The sequence below is a fragment of the Condylura cristata genome, unplaced genomic scaffold, assembly GCF_000260355.1.
Source record: "Condylura cristata isolate star-nosed mole 26May11 unplaced genomic scaffold, ConCri1.0 scaffold00022, whole genome shotgun sequence".
NCBI lineage: Eukaryota > Metazoa > Chordata > Mammalia > Eulipotyphla > Talpidae > Condylura > Condylura cristata.
In genome coordinates, this window is record NW_004567123.1 from 4534674 (window position 1) to 4554085 (window position 19412).

General features: G+C 39.3%; 1 protein-coding gene across 1 annotated transcript in view; it reads right to left on the reverse strand.

Moving 5' to 3' along the window:
* The window catches only part of CFAP61 (cilia and flagella associated protein 61), a 267799-nt gene that overhangs the window by 107189 nt on the left and 141198 nt on the right, over positions 1-19412 (reverse strand). The window contains exon 18 of the mRNA XM_004687139.2: positions 13208-13335. Within this exon, the coding sequence (XP_004687196.1) occupies positions 13208-13335 (128 nt within the window). The remainder of the gene's footprint in view (positions 1-13207; positions 13336-19412) is intronic.

The window sequence follows — 19412 nt, forward strand, 5'->3', positions numbered from 1 at the left end:
GGCTTACCTTGGTAGCTGTGATATGGCTACATGGTCAGCTATGCTATGGCTACATACCAAGAGGTGAGTTGTATAATTGGATACCAAGGACTGAGTAAAGGGTCAGTAGTCATGTGACCTCCCCCCCCCACCTCCAGGTCCATTCTGCCTCATGCTCTAACATGAAGCAAGATTCATACCAGAAACGAATTTACATACTAGGAACTGAGCAAAAAATTGGTACTAAGACCCCTAGATTGCTCATCTCAGGTCAGTATACTTCAATATCTCTCCCATTATGTTAAATAGCGCACTCCTTTGAAATCTTTCATGAGTAGAAATGGCATAAAGCAAAGAAACAATTACCACTAATTTATATGGAAAAAACAGACCTTCCAAAATGACCTACCCAATCATACCAAATAACACATAAAACTTAAATAACACTAATATTCAATATAAACAGGAATATGATAAAATGCCAGCCTGGATAAAGGAGGTGCTAGGGAAGGACTTGGTGGGGCATTATCTTTGCTCAGAGCCTAGAGAGTGGCTGTATAAAACCATCATTGTGCACTATTTTTGTTTCCATCTTTTGTTAAAAAGCTAAAATCCTCTTCAAAATTCTTTCAATTGGTGAGCAGTTACCTAAAAGCAATGTGGTCTAACAGGAACTTTTAAAAAAGCAAAGGAAATACATATATGTATTGTATATAATTATTCTAATAAGGTTACTGAAGGCTTACCTAAGAGAAGATTCTAGAGGATTCCTTTTAAAAACAAAATCCCCTCATATTTGCATCAGGCTTTCTATGGCCCAAAGCTTGCTCATAGGCATTATCATAGGAAACAGTCTTCAAGACAATTTGTCCAGGGACAGGGTGTAGGTTTTTATTACATCTTTCATACAGAATTATTACTCTTATTTCTTAAAAAAGAAAATCAAGGTTGGAAATGGTAGGTAATTTGCTCGTGATCATGAAGCTCATAATTTAACATGAAAGCCACGTCTTCTAACCCCAAGTAGCACCCTGTCGATCACCAGGCCCCTCTAAACAGCCCTGTTAGTAACGTTAAGCCACATGCCTGGAGCATGTATATAGAGGCTTCTCAAGAACTTACGTGCTTGAGATTCACTTCTTGCTTTCCCTGAAGTACTTAAAAATACTCCTACTGCAAATTTGCCCTCCAGTTAGTGTCTGCAAATTTTTATGGGTGAGCTGATCTTTTCATAGACTTCAGGATGATGAGATTTTTTCCCCCCTAAAATCTCTTCTTTGTTTGCACCTCCCCTTAAAGCAACCAAATGCCAAAAAAGAAATCTTCCCCAAGTTAGAGGAAAACACCTGCCCTCCTTTCCCATGAGGAGATTGGAAATTTTCCAAATGTGGAAATGCTATCAATTTACTGACAATCTGTTAAGTACCACTAAAAGCAGAGGACTTTTGGTGACAGTACAAGTCGGCAATGTAATAAACTCAACCGCACCTGACATTTAAAAATAGCTAAATATTATGAAAGGTTTTGCTTTATAGTCTCTAAGGATGTGTGTCATTTGAAAATGAATATTCTTTTTTGATACAAAGAAAACTGAACACATCTTATCCTCTAATAAGAATCAAAATTTTGACTATGTTCAAATAACATAAAGGTCACAATTAACCCTAGCTACTTATGGGTGCCAATGTGTAAAGGCACAGCAATGGCAGGTCTTTAATTTACTGCCATTTAACAGAAAACAAATAATAATCATGTGTGTTCATACTCACATGCAGTTAAAATTTATTTGGCTATGGAAACTATGTGATTTAAAATTCAGCTATATAAAGGTCATTTTTACATTTCTATGTAAAAGAAGTCATTAATTATTCATATATTGTAAACATATACATACACACACACACACACACACACACACATCTATCTTTACTATAAAAGCAATCCCTTTGACACTGAATCATTTGAACAACCTAATAACATGGATCAAATTACTGGTAAATTGCCAGGTGACCGCACTGTATTATCCTGAATTATGCAGCTAAATAATGAAAGACTTCTCTCAAAGGTTTGGTGGAGTGGTATTTTCTGGATGTGTATATGTGTGTGTGTGTGTGTGTGTGTGTGTGTATGTAAATATATGTATGTCTTTCATAAAAAAGCAAGTTTGTTGATATAGGGGTAAGGAGATATAGGAGAGGAACTTTGAAGAGGAGACAGAGCGAGTGGGTAAGCACCCACTGAATCTGGGGAAGTGAAAGAACATTCCTGTAGATGTTTAGAAGTGGCAAAAAGGGAAAGGAGGAGGAGCCTGCTTGGTGGCTGCATCCGTTTTCTTTATGATGTAGGAGATGCACTTGCTTGAGGAAGAGGAATAGAAGGTGAAACAAGAAAGATGAAAGCAGTGAACTTGAAGATTGAGTAAAGGACTAGTATAGCTACTATGAAATGTGCAAAAGGAATTTGGCTAAAAACAAAGAAAAAGAATGGAAAGCTGGTATATAGCTGCTTAAATATACATGTAGCTACATATATAACAGCTTCCTCAATCTCAATGCTTTAAATTTAATGATCTAGGAATGTTCAAAAAAAATCCTTACATATAGAATAGTGAGTCACAAAATATTTCTTGAGTTTGGGCATGCATTACTTGAAATGGCAGGACCAGCAGGACCACAGAGAAAGCACAGCCCTCAGATTTACTGGTGTTGGTTTAATGTATATAAACAATATCTAACATTGTGAGCCCTCTGCTCCAAAATCAAAGGTCACTGTGTCGTGGCAAAAAAAAAAAAAAAAAAAAAAAAGCTGAAGTTAAGTGCTCAAGCCAATGAAACGTTAAGCAAGTGCACCTGCATTTTCGCAGCAGATAATTCCAGTGGGGATTTCACGTTGCTGTGGATACAAAGGGAGGAACAGCTCAAAGATACTTGTAAAGCAGGGAGGGATTAGAGTATCCAGGGAAATAAGTAAAAGGTATTGCATTTCATTCCCTGCTTCGGGAAGGCAGCTACAAAATTAGGTCGAAACATCCTTATCCTTCTAAATAAAGAGGGTCATGTTGCCAATTTATGGTGAGCATGATAAAAGAAACATAAAACTTTGCATGTTGCTTACCTTTCTCCGTGGTAGAAACCTGTCAGCCTGCCAGGTGACAGCTTATTAATATTTTTAAATGTTTCTGCTTATTCCTTGTTTTTGGCATAGTGAGGGCAACCTAAGCAAGTAATTTAATTAACTTCTTTCATTAATGTTTTTACTTGAACAAATAGTGTAGTGAGAAAATAATTTTCCACATCAGCCCAAATGCTACAATTTACTAAAATCTCTGCCTTCTGAATTGTTCAAAGTAATAACAAAATATTTGCCAAATGACAATAAACCCTAGCTCAATATTGATTATTTAACCTAATAGCATATTTTACTAATCAAAGAATAAATTAGATTTAATTTAATTTTAATACTACTATGTAAAGTCACAATGATAAAATGCTATAGGTGGGATTTAAAAGTGGAAGTTACACAAACTTCCAATATTAGAAGAAAAACATAGGGCAAAATAAAATTAAAACATGTTCATTGTAAGTATAGGATAGGCTAAGATTATCAACTTTTCCCTGAAAAAGCCTTTACTGCTTCAGCAATAATTTTTTGTATTTAGATGATGAGACTTTTAAAAAAAATTATTTTTACATCATTCTTCATTTTGTGCCTTTTTCGATCTCAGTTGTAATCCCTGTGGACTTCCCACCACCCATTCAACTGTGTGCCATCACCACAGGCGCCTACACCTTTCCCACCAGTTTTGACCCCATTCCCCACCCCTCCCCCGTAAAATGTCTCTAGCATATAGTTGTTCATTGTTTTTCATTTTTTCTTTATTACAATTGCTTTTTTTTTTTTTACAAAAGACTTTTTTTGACAATGTCCTTGACAACTTTTTCATTTGAGTTGTGCTAATAAAAGTAACAGTAGAGCGTCAGCCATCACCACACAGTTGTAGGTTCTGATACTTTCTGAGAGGGAGACACTGAGATGGCTAAAGGTTCCAAGCACCGTTAGAGAAGGGTGTTCAGTTGAGGAAAAGGTTAAAAGCTTCCTCAGATTCGACTTCTCCTTTCTCTTGAGTACAATTTTGCATGGCTCCCCTATTCACAGAAGCCTTGGCGGGAACCATGATGGAGCCTAGAGAAAATGGCCAAAGGTAAATCTCTTAAGCTTGTCTAAGACCAGGCTTGTTTCCTGGGATGAGGGTGTAGAATCAAGACAGCATCCAACAGTTAGCTGTGAACATTTGCCTGCAGTGACGTAGGTGCTCTGTGGCTTCTCAGGCACCTGACAGGAGAGGACGCTGGTGGCTAGATGAAAGGGCTGGAGGAAGATTTGGAAATTTGGAACTTGTCATAAAAGAAAAACATGAACAAAATGAAAATTAGTAGATAATGTTTGAAATGCCCACTGAATAAGCAGAAATAAAATTTGGGAATTCTGGCAAGACATACTAAAATGAAATTCAGTCTTGCTTTCTAATTTAGGGGAAATGATTGATGATAAAAGTGAAAACATTATACACTTTTACTTTAAACATGTGTTTATATATAAGATGTAACTATCAGGATGTCGGCTATAAAGACAAGTGGAAAAGTCTTCACATACAAAGATGGCAAAGAGTAAGACACAAATCGATCATTTCTGTAAGGCTAAAATAACAAAGCGTGATGGAAATTCAAAACTGAGTGAAATCACTTCTGGTGGGGAGGACGGGTGATGAAGAATTTTAACATTCTGCACAAATGCTGGAGGTTAGGAAGGCTTGATTCATACCATATAAGCAGGTTTCCTCATACTTAGCAGACACCTTATTGGACCTTCATTCTTTTTTTTTTTTTAAAGATTTATTTATTCATACAGAACTGGGTACAGACCAGAGGTGCAGGGGCAGTGAGAGGATTCACTGGAGACTCAGTGGGGCACAGAACAGGCAGATGGACTAAGTACACTGCTGAGGGGAGCAGCAGGCAGGCCAGGAGGGGTCTGCCATGCCATGTGGGTCACTTCCGGGGCCTCGGATAGAACTCACACTGAAGTGGCTGTGGTTTGCTTGCAATGCTGTGTCCTAACGCACTGTGCCACCTGGGAGGAACCCAGGTCCTTCATTCTTAATGGTGCAAACTTAAGCATCAAACTTTATCAAATGCTTTCTACGATGTCCAATTTACATGTAAATACTAGCAACATGGTGTAATGGCTTCAGTTATTTAATGTTTAAAAGGTCATAATTATGCCTAGTGAGTCTTGAAGTCATGATCTATCTAGAAGTTATATAATGTGCTAAGAATTAGAAAACATGGTTTGGATAACAGGTCCATAAAAACAAATTACTTACATTGAGCAAATAGAGGGGGAAATAGTTTTCCTTATAGGTAAGACTGCCAACTTTAAGGAATATCACACAAATGATTACTAAATGTAGCTGCATGTCAGAATGACCTGGTGATTCTGTTAAAAAATACATATACCGGGTCCTCCCTCGTGGCGCAGCAGGTTAAAGCACTGCCCTGAGAAACTAAAGCCACCTCTGCATGAGTTCGATCCCCGCCCGCCCCGGAAGTGACCACATGCCATGGCAGATCTCTCCTGACCCACCCGCTGCTCCCCTCAGCAGTGTACTTCGTCGATCTGCCTGTTCTGCTCCCCACTCTGTCTCTGGTAAAGCCTTCCTGAGCCTCTGGCCTGTACCCCAGTTCTGTATGTACAAATAAATAAACCTTTAAAAAAAATACATATTCCTAGGACACAGCCCAGCTCTGTCAAATTGTAACCCCAGAAATAAGAGCCTAGAAAACTGTCATTTTATAAAGGGTAGAGGGCTACACCCCCATCTGTGACGTAGACCCTAAAAGTAGCTCTGATGGGCAGAATTTTGAGTCTGGAATTTTTGCAATTTGTGGCTTATAAAAAGTTATCCACATTACCCCGATGTCTAGAAAGCTAGTTCAGAACATTTTTCTCCACCACAAGTTCATAAAATAAAAAGGGAAACTGAAAACAGTCCAGTAACAGGGTGGTCCCCAGGAAAAGGGAGTTTCCAGGTTCCCTTCCTCACACAAGGGATGGAGGAGAAGCAGGAGAGGAGACTAGAGAAGGAAGGATGCAGGAGGGAGAACAAGGGGGCACATGGAGCAGAGACATGTGGCTTCCTGGTCCTGCCTGGACCAGTTGGAAGAGATGTGGGTGAGAACTCCGTGGGGAGGTTAACAACGGCAGTTTTTAATCGTGATTTTGATTTTGCTTTTTTTCCTCCCAAACTTGTCTGAGTGTTTCTGATCCTGTTTGCTATGGGTCCCTGACGGAAGTTACTTTAGACTGTGGTGGCCTTTTGAATTAATCCTGTGTGGCTAGACTCTTACCCATGAGGGGATGGGTAACTTTGGGTGCTGGATTTGGAAACTATATTATTTGTCTTGTCTGCACTGCACACTAATATGTTAAACTTCCTTTCCATTGAAGGTCTCTATGTTTTGTCTTGAAGCAGCAGATGGCAGAACCTATTTATTAGCACACACAGGTTTGGGAGTTCTGGGGTGCCCTTTGCCCAGCCCTGTAACAGTTTCTTCCAAGCCCAATTGTACTACTATTTCAGTGATACTGGGAAGATTATAGTTATCCCTTTGAAAGGAATTGTCTTCAGAAAACTATAGGTAGAGATAAATATGGTCTCCAGAAGCCTCTCTCAGTAAGCAGCCTTGTCTGGTCTGGGTCTCAGATAGTGTTTGTAACCACTTCCATTTCCCAGAGAAGATGACCAGCTGGCACCTCTAGAGAATGGCCCCCACACACATACATCCAGAGCAGGCATTTTCTGGTTGTTCCCTCCAAATTTTCACCCAATATCAAGTGCTGTAAGGGAGAGTCAGCTTATTCACTCACTGCATGTAGAAGCTTCTATTTGTTTCTATTGGGATAAAAGAATTCAGTGGGTAAGTGTTATAGCCTGAATCCTCTCTGCAGGGAAAAATAGAAGTGGCCAGTGGAGTCAGAGCTGAGCTAAACTGAAATGAAGAGGGCATGGCTGGGAGCGCACTTTCCTTTGTCATTTGGGGTTCAAGTATGCACATGAGAAAGGTGACTGACTCTAGGATAGAAATGGAATTGGCCTAGTGGCATCACAGAGTGAATCCCAGGGGGACTTGTCAAAACACAGATTGCTGGGCTCCAGTCTCTGAATTTCTGAAGCATTAGGTCTAGTGAAACCGGAGAATTTGTTTTTCTAAAATTTCCCAAATGATCTGATCCTGGTGTTCCAAGAACAACTTTTGAGAACCACTTTTCCAGGGACAGAAAAATGAGAGGCTCCCAAGGGATTTGGGTGCTCAAAAAAGAGGGTAGGATTATATAGAAGTTTCTGTTAAGAAAGTACATGACTAAGCCAATTAACTCAGTGTCTCAGCCTGCCCTGCGGAGTTGTGAAAATACGAATTCCTGGGTCCACATCCTATACCGAAGATCTGCATCTCTGACGGGTTTCTAGGTTATGCTGATGATGCAGTCCATAGACCACATTTGAAAATTGTGGATGTCGTTTTCTTATCTCCATCCCTGAGTAGAAATAAAGCATTTTCCAAGGCAGACCTCAAACCATCTCTACTCCAGCAAAGGTTTATGATGGAGCAGTACGCCTGGGGTTCTCTTTAGAGTTGCAAGAATGCCTGGGAAGAGAGGCAGTCAGGAAATACCCCAGTCTTCTCAGGGCTTTTCTCTGTCTTTGTCTTCCTTAAAGGGCAACTACATGCATGTTAAGAAAGAAGAGGACAAACTAAAGAAACTGGGACAGGAAGGGTACTCTGCCAGAAGCTTTCAGGGAAAGTGGTTCTTCTACCATCAGTGTTTTCCTGCCTCTCTACCCCGGGGCATCTTCTGAGCTACAGAGCTTGAGTGGCAGAAGGAAAGAACAGTCCATGGTGACTCAGCAACCACGAGGATCAAAACAGGTGGGTTCAGGCTCCTGCTTCTCAGGTCTCTCTCAGTTGTATTGCCTGGAGGACTAGCAGGACTGAGCCGCACATGCTTCTGGGAACCTGCTAATCAATGCTTTTGGGGGGCCTTTTCTGACTTTCCTCCCTTCCCCACTCACCACCCTGTTTGCTCAAGTAGTTCTCCAGGCTCATTCCCAAATAAACTTACACCCAAATCCTTTGTTTGCACCTTTTGAAGGAACGTACATCAAGAAAGGTGGTGATGTTATCATTTGATAGTAGAGGATGAAGACTGACAGGGAAGGTTCATTATACAGTTTTGTGTGCTTTGTGAGATGAGGAAAAATATACTAGCTAGAGATATTGTCGTTAACCCAAAGAGCTATATTGCAAAATATAACAATAAGCTCATCCTCTACAAAGACCTAATAATGTTCAAAGAGGATGACTTTTCTTTCATTCTGGGAGGCACTCAAGTGGATATTAGGAGAAGGGCAAGTTTTCCAGAAATGAGCAAAAGTAGATAATTTCAATACATGAAGATACTTTCATTTAACATTAATTATATTTGAATATTGGTGTCTGATTAGGAAATCCTCCTGTGATGAGCAACATCGGGGGGATTCAGGGTCATTATGTCAGATCCTCCTGCCTGCAGATGCTGGGCCTCTGAGCCTGACATATAATTGTCTCCATCTTCCCCACCCCCACCCCAGCCACCAGCTGTGCCCCTGTCTCGGCCCCTGACAGGTCCCAGTGTGATGCCAATATAACAATATGGCGAGATGAGACCTGCCTTGATGATTGCTGCCTACACCCCAGGCACATAGGGCAGCAAGCATGTGCCACAGTCCTGACCATCATGCTGCCTTTGCCCTGGTGCCAAAGGGTACACAGAGAGAGCACGGATCCATCGATTCCTGTGGCAGAGCCTGACAGTCGGAATAATGACAGCCACCAACCTGTTCACTGGGGTTTAGCATTGAGATCAGCAAGGAGGCTCTAACTATTTAATTAGTCACCTAATTAGTGACAGGCCACACTGAAGGTTTCAGATGTCCTCAGACAAATGTAAAGATAAAAAGCCTAATTAAGCTGCAAGCGTTTGGCTAGTAGCTGCCAGACACCACAGCTGCAGCGGATATTGTGCGGTCCTGCATGGCCCGATAACAGGAGTTATGGTCATCCGGCCACAAATGTAGCTTCACAAACATGCTCTGCTAGTTCCAAGCTATTCTTGGAACCTCCACACTTTCAACCAGATGAGGAATCAATGTCTAGGACGAAAACTGGCGATTTCATCCTTAGGTGAGCTCATTGGGTGGGTTTTAGAGAAAACTCTTCCCGGCCATTAAAGTGAAGTACTTGTGCTACCAGTACTTTCCAGGAATTAGTGTGTATTTCTCTCTCACAAAAAGGGTCGTCTGGGCACCACCGAGGGCTGCTTTCAGCCATTGTCCTTGTAGAATTTATCGATGCCTTTTTCTAGAGCCATTATAGGCTCTTCAGTAGGTAGTTTACTTCACAATTGAATTAGGAAGGATTTGAAAATAATGGATTAAAAGAACTCACTCTGTAATTAGGAGTAAATAATAGAATAGACATGCAAGTTGAAACAGAATAAAATACTATCTGCTTTAGCTCAGTACATTAATACCTATGAGAATGAAGAAGCTGTTCTGTATAATTCTGGGGAGAAACATTGGTCTATTTGGGACATAATATGAGGCAAGGCCTCATATTAAAAAGATCAGGGTGATGCTGACATTGTCTACCCAAGACCACGGGCCACACTATGAATATCACAGAGGTAAAATGCAGGACAAATTAGACCTGGTTCCTGCCCTTTTTTCAAAAAATAGCATTTCCATGTTTCTTTTTAAAGCAGTTTAAATGCTTTTGTGGAAAGTCTAATATTTTCAAAATATTTGGGGAGTTCAGCAGAGCAAAATTTGGTACACAAAATATAACTTTCGAAGTGTTATGGAAAGAAGCTTAGCGATTTCTATAAAGAGATTTAGGCTTCATTATAACACTTTCCACTGGGAAATGGTACCTGCATGATGGATGACGGCATCTCACCAGTGGACGTAGTTGTTGATCCCCAGATACACAAGGGGTCCCCTTCATACATCTACTACAGCTGTGGAGCTACTCGGGTGACAGCATCTTTCAGCTATCAGGAGCCCTGTTGTGATCCACCTCAGCATGGTAAGGAGGACAAGACCACCATTAGGGCCTTGGTTGGCAGCAGAGGTGGGCTCATGCTTGAGACTGGCTTCTTTCTGCTTTTTCCAGTAGTAAATTAGTCTTCTTAACAGAAATACTAAGAAGAATGAACCACTCACAGTGTCCAAGTCAAGAACTTTCAACCCCAAAGAGCAAAAAGAGCACAACCCGTCCATCATGAGAACCATATTAAAGTAGTCTGGTCCATCATTTGTACCTTTGCATCACGAAGAACATGGATAATTCACAAGAAAATGTCTGAAGAGCTGCCTCTGTCTTCCAATTCACTGTCCTCTACACCATAGGATGAGTGGGAATTTTCCTTCTCTCTCTCACCCCAAGAAAAGCTCTTTTCTGGCCTTAGCCTTATGCCTTATTCCTCTGCTCACCTTGTGATTCCCACCATTTGGGTCCACACCCTAGCAGCAATAGTGATGGGGAAAGAAGCTGGAATGCATATGGGGCAGAGTGTAGAAATCTGAACTCACTCCCTCCTCCACTATTAGAGCTGTGTGAACATGATGCCCTCAGAAGACAAATGCACATGATATTGGTGGCTACAGACTCATGAGTTCTGCCTCCTCCCCACCCTGGGTTATGCCCACTTCTCTGCGGATCAGTCAGGGGCATTGAGAAGGTTGATGGACATTGCAGAGAACTCTAAGGGCCAAGACACTGTTTTTCAGCCCAGCGCTCAAGAATTCTTCCAGATCTGGGGGGATAAAGGAATTCACAAAATGTTCTAGTGTGTGTCTCTAAGAAAACAGCTATCACATATATCACTGGGTACTGGAGAGCCTCAGAGGCCTTGTACCAGAGTAAGGGCAAGACAATGCACATTGACACCCCGACAACCAGGCACTGTGTCCATGCGAATGCCACTCTGGATGGGCAGCATGACCAGATAAAATATCATGTTAAAAAAAAAAAAATTGAGCCCTCCCTGGTGGCGCAGCAGGTTAAAGCTCAGCACTAAGAAGCTAAAGCCACTTCAGCATGAGTTCAATCCTTGCTCGCCCCGGAGGTGATCCACATGGGCGGCAGACCTCTCCTGACCCGCCCCCTGCTCCCCTCAGCAGTGTACTTCGTTGATCTGCCTGTTCTGCTCCCCACTGTCTCTCACTGTCCCCACTGGTGAATCCTCTCATAGTCCCTGCAACTCTGGCCTGTACCCCAGTTCTGTATGGATAAATAAATCTTCAAAAAAAAAAAAAATTAAAGCATCGTCTCAGTATTTACTCCTTTGTGGAACTTACGTCCTGATGACTGTGGACAAATGACTTCAGTTCCCCCAGTAGCAAGTTAACACTTGGAAAAGAAGGCTGTGATAAGGGACAAGAATTTATGCAAGGACTGCTTTTGGTGCCCTTTGAAGAAGAAACCAAATTTGCTTTGTAATTTGTTTGCATGTAAGTAACAGAAGAACAAAGAGTTATACCTGTTTTGTTACCAAATGACAGGATTACTAGATTTTCTGGAAAAAAAGGCTGCTCACTGGGTCTCAAATGGGTTTTCCAGGAACTACAGCACCCCAGCTGGGTTAGATAATGCAGTGCAAGTGCCCAAGGAAGGTGATTTTTCTAAATCTTGCCTCTAAAATGTGGATTTAATCTTCACTGGGGGTCAGTGTTCGGTGAAAATGGTGTTTTTTCAATTTTATTCCAACTCAAATCATTTAGAAAATCGAGTTCAAATGGCAGCTAAACTGGTAAAGTAAAATATGCAGTAGGTTACTATGGTGATCTCTAATTTAAAATAATTAGAGAAAATAATGAGAAAACTATTTCCTCTCTTAAGGATTAGAGATCTGTAAACTGACACCACTCTATTTTTAGTGTACATAATCTGTGTAATGAAGATAAAGAATTATGAGCACTTTAAAATGCTTTAAAAAGGTCTGTTTGATTGAGGAATTTGATCATCGAAGTATTTACATCAAAATTTATAGTTGTCTTCATTAAATCTTAGCTTATTTCACAAAAGGAAATTATATGTATATATCTTAATATAATCATTTAAACAAAACATAATAACATAATATGGCTAAATTAAAATTTAAGACCAGTCTATGATAACTTCTTGACTGCTACAATTTTACAACTCTATATTGATAACTCATTAACTCAAAAATGGTTGCATAAAACTTGCTTTTCAGAGATTTAGATGAAAACACTCACTAGAATGAATAAAGTCCTCAAACTATCATGTGATACACACAGGAAAGCAGATATTCCTGGGTATTCCTCATTATTATTTTCACACAATGAAAGATTGCCACAGAGTGACCACAGTATCTGAAACACATGAATTCCACTGCTAATTTCAATAATGACATATGACTGATTTCTGATTAGCTAAGGGTATATTCTTGATAATTAAAGAAAGTGCTAGAAAGTGAAAAATAATTCATTCTCTATCTGGTTAATGTACTATCAAATGAGCAAAATAACCATTTGGGGTAAGTTCATTTTCATATCAACCAGATCCCTTTCAGGGGTTCTTTCCACAGCTCTTTCCTCATTTAACCCTTCACAAGGGCCTGCATCTCTTCCCTGGGTAGTAACATTGCTGCCTTCCAAAGCAGCCATAGTAGGGTTCCTTTCTCCCACCTTCCATTTACCAACTTGCCTCCTAGGACTTGAAGCTTTAAACTGTAGCAAAAGATTCCCATGTGATACTGAGTAATATTAGGAAAAAACTATGTAGGTTGTAGTACCCCCAAAGTCAGGGTGTTTTATAACATCTCTTCTTTTTTTTTTTTTAAATGATAGGGGACTTCACCAAGCTATCATAGACAATACATAAACAACTTAGTAAAGCTGTGCTCCCATAAAGTTTTATTTAGAAAATCAGATGGAAAGCCAGATTTGACCTGGGATATAGTTTTCAAAAATATTGAAAATTGTGCCAATTCATTAATCCACCTAAGCCTAGTATATAGTATGGCAAACTCATATCCATTCTTTCACAGGGGGCTCACTCAGGTACAGTAAAAAACAAACAAATAGAAAAAGTGAACTACTCACCAAAATACCAATGTCTCGAGGAAGGAAATTCCAACATTGGATGCACCAACCACAACAATCTTGGCATTGACAGTTATTTTAGGTTCCAATGTTAGTTTTCTGTTTGTATGGTTCAAGGCATAACTCAACTGGGAAAAAAATACAGAGAGAAAGCAGGACTTCAGGAAAACTGCTAAGTCTACACTTCAAGTTGGCAATTATATGATTATTTAATCAGTCCCCAAGTCTTTCCATGTTTCCAAGGTTTACCTCAATTTTAAAAAATATATTCATTACACCATCCTTCATTTTTGCACAATGCATGATTTCCCTGTGAAATTCCCACCACCAATTCATCTGGGCTCCGTCACCATAGTCCCCTGTGTTCTTCCCACTCCTGTCCAGATCCTTTCCCTCCTCCCCCCAAATTTTGAACAACAGATTACAAAAGCTGAATACTAGAAGACAAGCTCTTATTCAATTTGGCATTTCTTACATTTACACCAGGAATTTGTGCACAGTAGTTACTCAGTAATAATTTTAGGATGACAAAAACTTGTTCAATCCTTTGTTTGAGGTCAGGGAGAACTAGTGGGAACATAGAAAGTAACTGGTGATCATTTTGATTCCCACATTTGCAATAGTTACATAGTTTGGTAACCTTACTGACTTTCCAACAGAGACTTCAGTAGGGGCATTTAATGTACAAAGGAAGGTTTTACAAAACAATAGTGGGGAGATCTTGAGTTGGGCTCCCATTCATATTCAAGGATCAAAGATGCCATGGGTATGGCCATAAGCTTTGTTATTCACTAGCTACTTTGTGTGAGCTAGAAGACAAAGCCCTCTTTCTAGCTTTAGTTAGCCTAGTAACATAAGAGGCAGAAAAATGCCTTTAATCAATTAAGGTATTAATAAAAATTTAAAACAAGGGTTGGAGATTTTAAACACTCTCTCAATTAACATTCTTGATGCCTCTCAGTATCTGTTCCCATCCTCATGCCCACTTTTAATGAGGCATAACACAAAATCTGGAAGAGACTGAGCCCACTCTTATCTTTGAGTGAACTTCGATTGACATAAACCAAGTTGTATAATCCCGCTCTCTTTGTGCAACAACAGACCCATGATAGATACGTGACTTAAGTTGTTCTAGTCAGAGTGAGGCCTAAGACATTTTTATGATGGCTGAAAAAGACAGCTTTTTCTTGTCTTCCAGATGGTATGGGATATAGATGTGAAGCCTGAGATATATTATCATTCCACCAAGAGGGAAACATGCTGGATTGAAACGCCAAGGGAATTACAGAAAAACAGAACAGGGATTCCTTTAAAACCCTACTGGAAGTCCATTCTAACTTTGGAATTTTCAGCTATATGAGGAATGAAATATCAGTCAGCTATTAGCTATTGTCACAGCAGTGTTGTGTAACAAACCACCTCAAAAAAACAACTTATCTATTCTCGCTCATGCAATTCTGAGTCAGTTAGCAATTGATTGATACAGATTGAACTCAGGAGCAGATATCAGACAGGGCTTACATTTGTCTTTTTTGATGAGAGATAGCTTGGGCATGTTCTTCTTATAGCAAATGTACACATGCAAGAAAAATAAGTGAATAAGCAACACTTCTTCAGTCAGGCTAAAGAAATTCATGTGTGTGAACCTTATAGCCATAAGTGGAGAAGTAGTCTCATATGTGGCGGGAGGAACCTCAAGGTCATATCACAGGGTTACAGCCTAGGGAGAGAGCCATGGCTGGAAGGTGTTGTTGCCCACAGTATTTCTTTTATTGTTTAGGCCAGTTTATCTGATATGCAACTGAAAACTACCTAAATTGGTACACTTTCTAAATGACAATAATGAACATAACCTGTGGGCGAAAAAGTGTTCCCTGGTCTGTTCTATGAGAGACCAAGACAAATCACAAAATTTCTTAAGGCAGGTAAATGAAGAATTCTTCAAGAAAATTAGTTAATAATGTGCTACTATGGGCAGAAACCAGCCTCTTGGTGATACGTGGAGAGGGTCTCCAACATCTGGGTTTCAGTGACTGTGAAACCTCTTAATAAATGTCTTTCACCAATTAAAAAAAAATAATGTGTCACTATGAACTGTGTTCTGATTAATTTCCAAGACCAGAAGGCTGGCAGCAAATTGTTCTAGTCAGTCTTAAATCTGGCGGCTTAGAGGAAAGAAGCATGGCTGTTGTTTATGACGGCATCTAAACACAGAACTAATTATCAGACTTAAAATGTAAGCATCTTAACAGAACCCAAGATTCCTATCCTCCGAGGTCAGAACCCAAGATTCCTATCCTCCGAGGTACCAGTACAGTTCAAACATTCCCTTCTGCTGTCCGGAAGCCTGCACTGACATTGAAACATGGGCAGTAATGAAATTCCCTGGTAAAGAATTATACCCCATTTATGAAACAGCTCCTGTATCAATGATACAAAGGCAGCCAGGGAACAGAACAGAATGGCTTTTGTTTTCCACACAATAGGTTTAACACTAACAGCTGCCAGGCCTCAGAAATCACCTTTCTAACTGCTGAATACAGAAAGTGGCCTGGGGTGTCAAGAGTTAGCGATCAGTACCAATAAGGGTGGCAGTCTTAGAAGAATGATCAGGCATCACAATGATTCTCAGTAAACCCAATTTTGTGGCCAGATTTTAATTAAAAAACATATTCATCAGGTATGATGAAGTCTTTTGACCCGGAAAAAAAAAAAAAAACACATTTTCCTCTTATTAGGCTAGGTGGTTTGTAGATATCTTGAAAAATAATTCTTTCTAGCCTGGAATTTCTTTCAGAGACAACTACAAAGAAAGACTGCTTTTCCAGCTTTTAAAAGGGTTTATTTTGCCCATAAATAGGAAGCTGAATATTTTTCTTCCTTACCCCTCCATCCTTCAAAATATAAGTTTTTATGTTAAAAATAAATAAAGATCTGGAAGACCCCCTGAGTCAGTGAGCTTTTCCTTTTCCTTACTTGAATATCTACACAAAATACCCAAGGTGAAAGAGAGCTAGGGTCTGATTTCCTTAGTCAGACAGTAAAAAAGAAAGCCCTACCTATTGGCTCATATTTAATAGAAACTCAGTGTGCCTTATAGTAGCAATTATTTCAAAGATTAAGTAGGGAGATTCAGTAAATTGCTTAATTACGGTATGGTACATACCATACCAGTGGTAACATTCTGATTCTCACCTACGTGCGTGTCCTTTCAAGACATTTCTGATTTTTTTCTAATGATGCTAGGTTAGCATTTGTAGACCATGGGATGATTGTGAATATTGACCTGGCAAGAAGACATAAACTCTATGGCATGGCATCTAAGTTGATTTTTGAAGAATGAAAGAAATGTTCTTAAAATTGATAATGACTCTCTGGGGCCCTCCCTGGTGGCACAGTGAGTTAAAACACAGCACTAAGAAGCCAATGCCACTTGCGCATGAGTTCAATCCCCAGCCTCAGAGGTGATCCATATGGCGTGGCAGACCTCTCCTGACCTGCCCACTGCTCCCCTCAGCAGTGTACTTCATTGATCTGCCTGTACTGCGCTCCACTCTGTCTCTGGTGAAGCCTCTCACTGTCCCTATATCTCTGGCCTGTACCCCATTTCTGTACGTTTAAATAAATAAATCTTTAAAAAAATTAATAATGACTCCCATAATGAGTTTAAAACACAAACTTGAAGTTCCATCCTTTACATAAGGATTACAATAATATGCAATACTTCGTTAGAAAATTCTAGAGCTAGCTTGAGGTGAAGGGAGGAGTATGGAAGATTTGGAGAGAAAAGACAATAAAGGTGGGAGGGAAGTTAAAACAGGGAACAGAAATGAGCAAATGTTTACATTTTAACTTACTGGTAATTTCCCATGAGCTTCTAAAACAGAAAACTTGTACATGTAAGAGGGTGAACCACTGAGATAGCTCTGCGTGCTTTTTTTCATTTATCCAGTTTGTCTGTTTCCTCTACCTAATCCATTTACTTTCTGAAATCAGGAACTACATCTTTTTTTCTTTTTTAAAGCATTTCTTTTTTTAAATATTCCTACCATTTTCGGATATTTGATAAAGGGTGTAAGAACAGATACATAAACTTTGCATTTCATGAGCCCTTTTAAAGGGTGTTGATGCAAATTATTTTAAAAGTTGGTTCTTTTCCAGTTGCTCAATGGGCAAATGATCTATATAATATTAGAACTATTTAGGGTTAAATTTGTTGTTTTTAGTAAAAATGATGATATAATGATTCAGTTGAGTTTAGGCCATGATTCACATGCATGTGTAAGAAACTTTAACTACATGGTCCTGTGTTTATGCATTTGTCCACTGTCGTATGGCCAAATATAATTTTTTCAGGTATACATAGACCTGATTCTGTGTCCTAACTTGAACCTAAGTTAGGATGACTACAAGAGTGTTCTTGAAATTCAATTTCAATAATAGATCCTAAATTAGAAGTTATTAAAATTATAAATAGAACAGTAAATGGAAAAGGGTCAGATAAATACATATGATGCTACATAATAAATGCAAGATTCATACTAAAATGGAACTTGACAAGATCTGTGGGGAATTTTTTCTGATAATGACATTTCATTTGGAGGTCACGTTCACCCTCCAGGATCATTAGACTGGGCATCATTAGCTTGGTGGCAACATTTGGGCTTGTTTTCTTAATTCTGCTACTGGGTGAAGTTCTAAGCCTCCTTTCCTTAAATATCAGTTTCCTCAGGTGTAAAATGGAAGTAAATTACACAAATCTCTGCCTTCCTCAGCAGGCAAACATGGGAACTATTCATTAAAAAACGTCGACAAATACTTTGAGCTTTTCAGGCAAAGATGTTACACAAGGTAAAATTGCACATCCTCTTTCCTGTCTGCAATATGAAAGGCAAATCTTCGAAAAACACATTTTAAAAGGGCAAAACAATGAGCTCAATTTTCAGCTCCACACCCATGTATATATTTTTTCCTACAGAAAGCTTCGAAAGACTTCAAAGGGAGCCCTGTCCATGCTAGGAAATGGAAGATGGAGAGATTCAAAGCCATTAGGGACAGAATTTCTGAAATTCTTAATAAGCCTCCTTTTGCTTTACAAGTGTAATTTTTCTTATGCTTTTCCATTCTCTTCTTTTCCTTCCGAGAAGTCCTCTGCTTCCCAATTTGATCAAAACAAATGATGACAGACTGATGGAGCCATAAATGTCAGTGTCAGCTACAAAGTTCCATGTTACATTGACCTTTTTGGGTCAAAGTAGGGCAGTGTTTACCAAATAAACACTGGGTAGTAAGGTGTAGACATTTAAAAAAGAACTAATAAATTGAAAGTCTCTTCCACAGTAGAAAATGCAATTTTGAGAAGCCTTTCTGGTGACATCGGTTTGCAAGGTATGTTATGAATAGCATCAACTCTGTCTCGGCAACACATGTAAAAGAGATCAAAAAGATGCCGACTATTTTTTTTAATTCTCAAAATCACATTATATTCACTGTGCAAATATGTAGTCCACAATGTGTTTTAATCTTTTTTTTTCCAAATTGAAGTAACATAGGTTAATAACATCATATAGATTTCAGCCTTATAAGTTCACATCTGTGATCACCACCACAAGTCCAGTTTCTATCCTCTACAAATTGACACCTTTTACTTAATTTACCAATTCCTTTCCCCTTCTCATCTAATAACAACTATTTTTGTTCTTATAAACTAAGAGGCTGTTTTGTTTTGCTTTGTTGTTCATTTGTCTCATTTTCCTACCTTTCTACATATGTGGCATTTATCTTTCTCCATCTGACTTACTCTACTTAGCATAAAACCCTCAAGGTTCATTTACACTGTGGCAGATAGCAAGATTTCAGATCCTATAACTCACTAAGATTCCATTGTGGGATCCATCAATGAACATTTAGGTTGCCTCCAAATCTTGGGTTATTCTGAGTATCGCTGTAATGAACATAGGGTGTGCATATCTGTTAACTTTTTGTATTCTTTGGATAAATTCCCAGAAATGGAGTTGCTGAATCATATGGTAGTTATACTCTTAATTTTTTTGGGAATCTTCACACTGTTTTTCACCATGGCTAGCCCAGTTTACATTTTTACTACGTAAAATGGTTCCCTTGTTTCATATACTGATCAATATGCCCTGTTTCTTGTCTTTTTTTTTTTTTAAAGATTTATTTATTTATTCATACAGAACTGGGG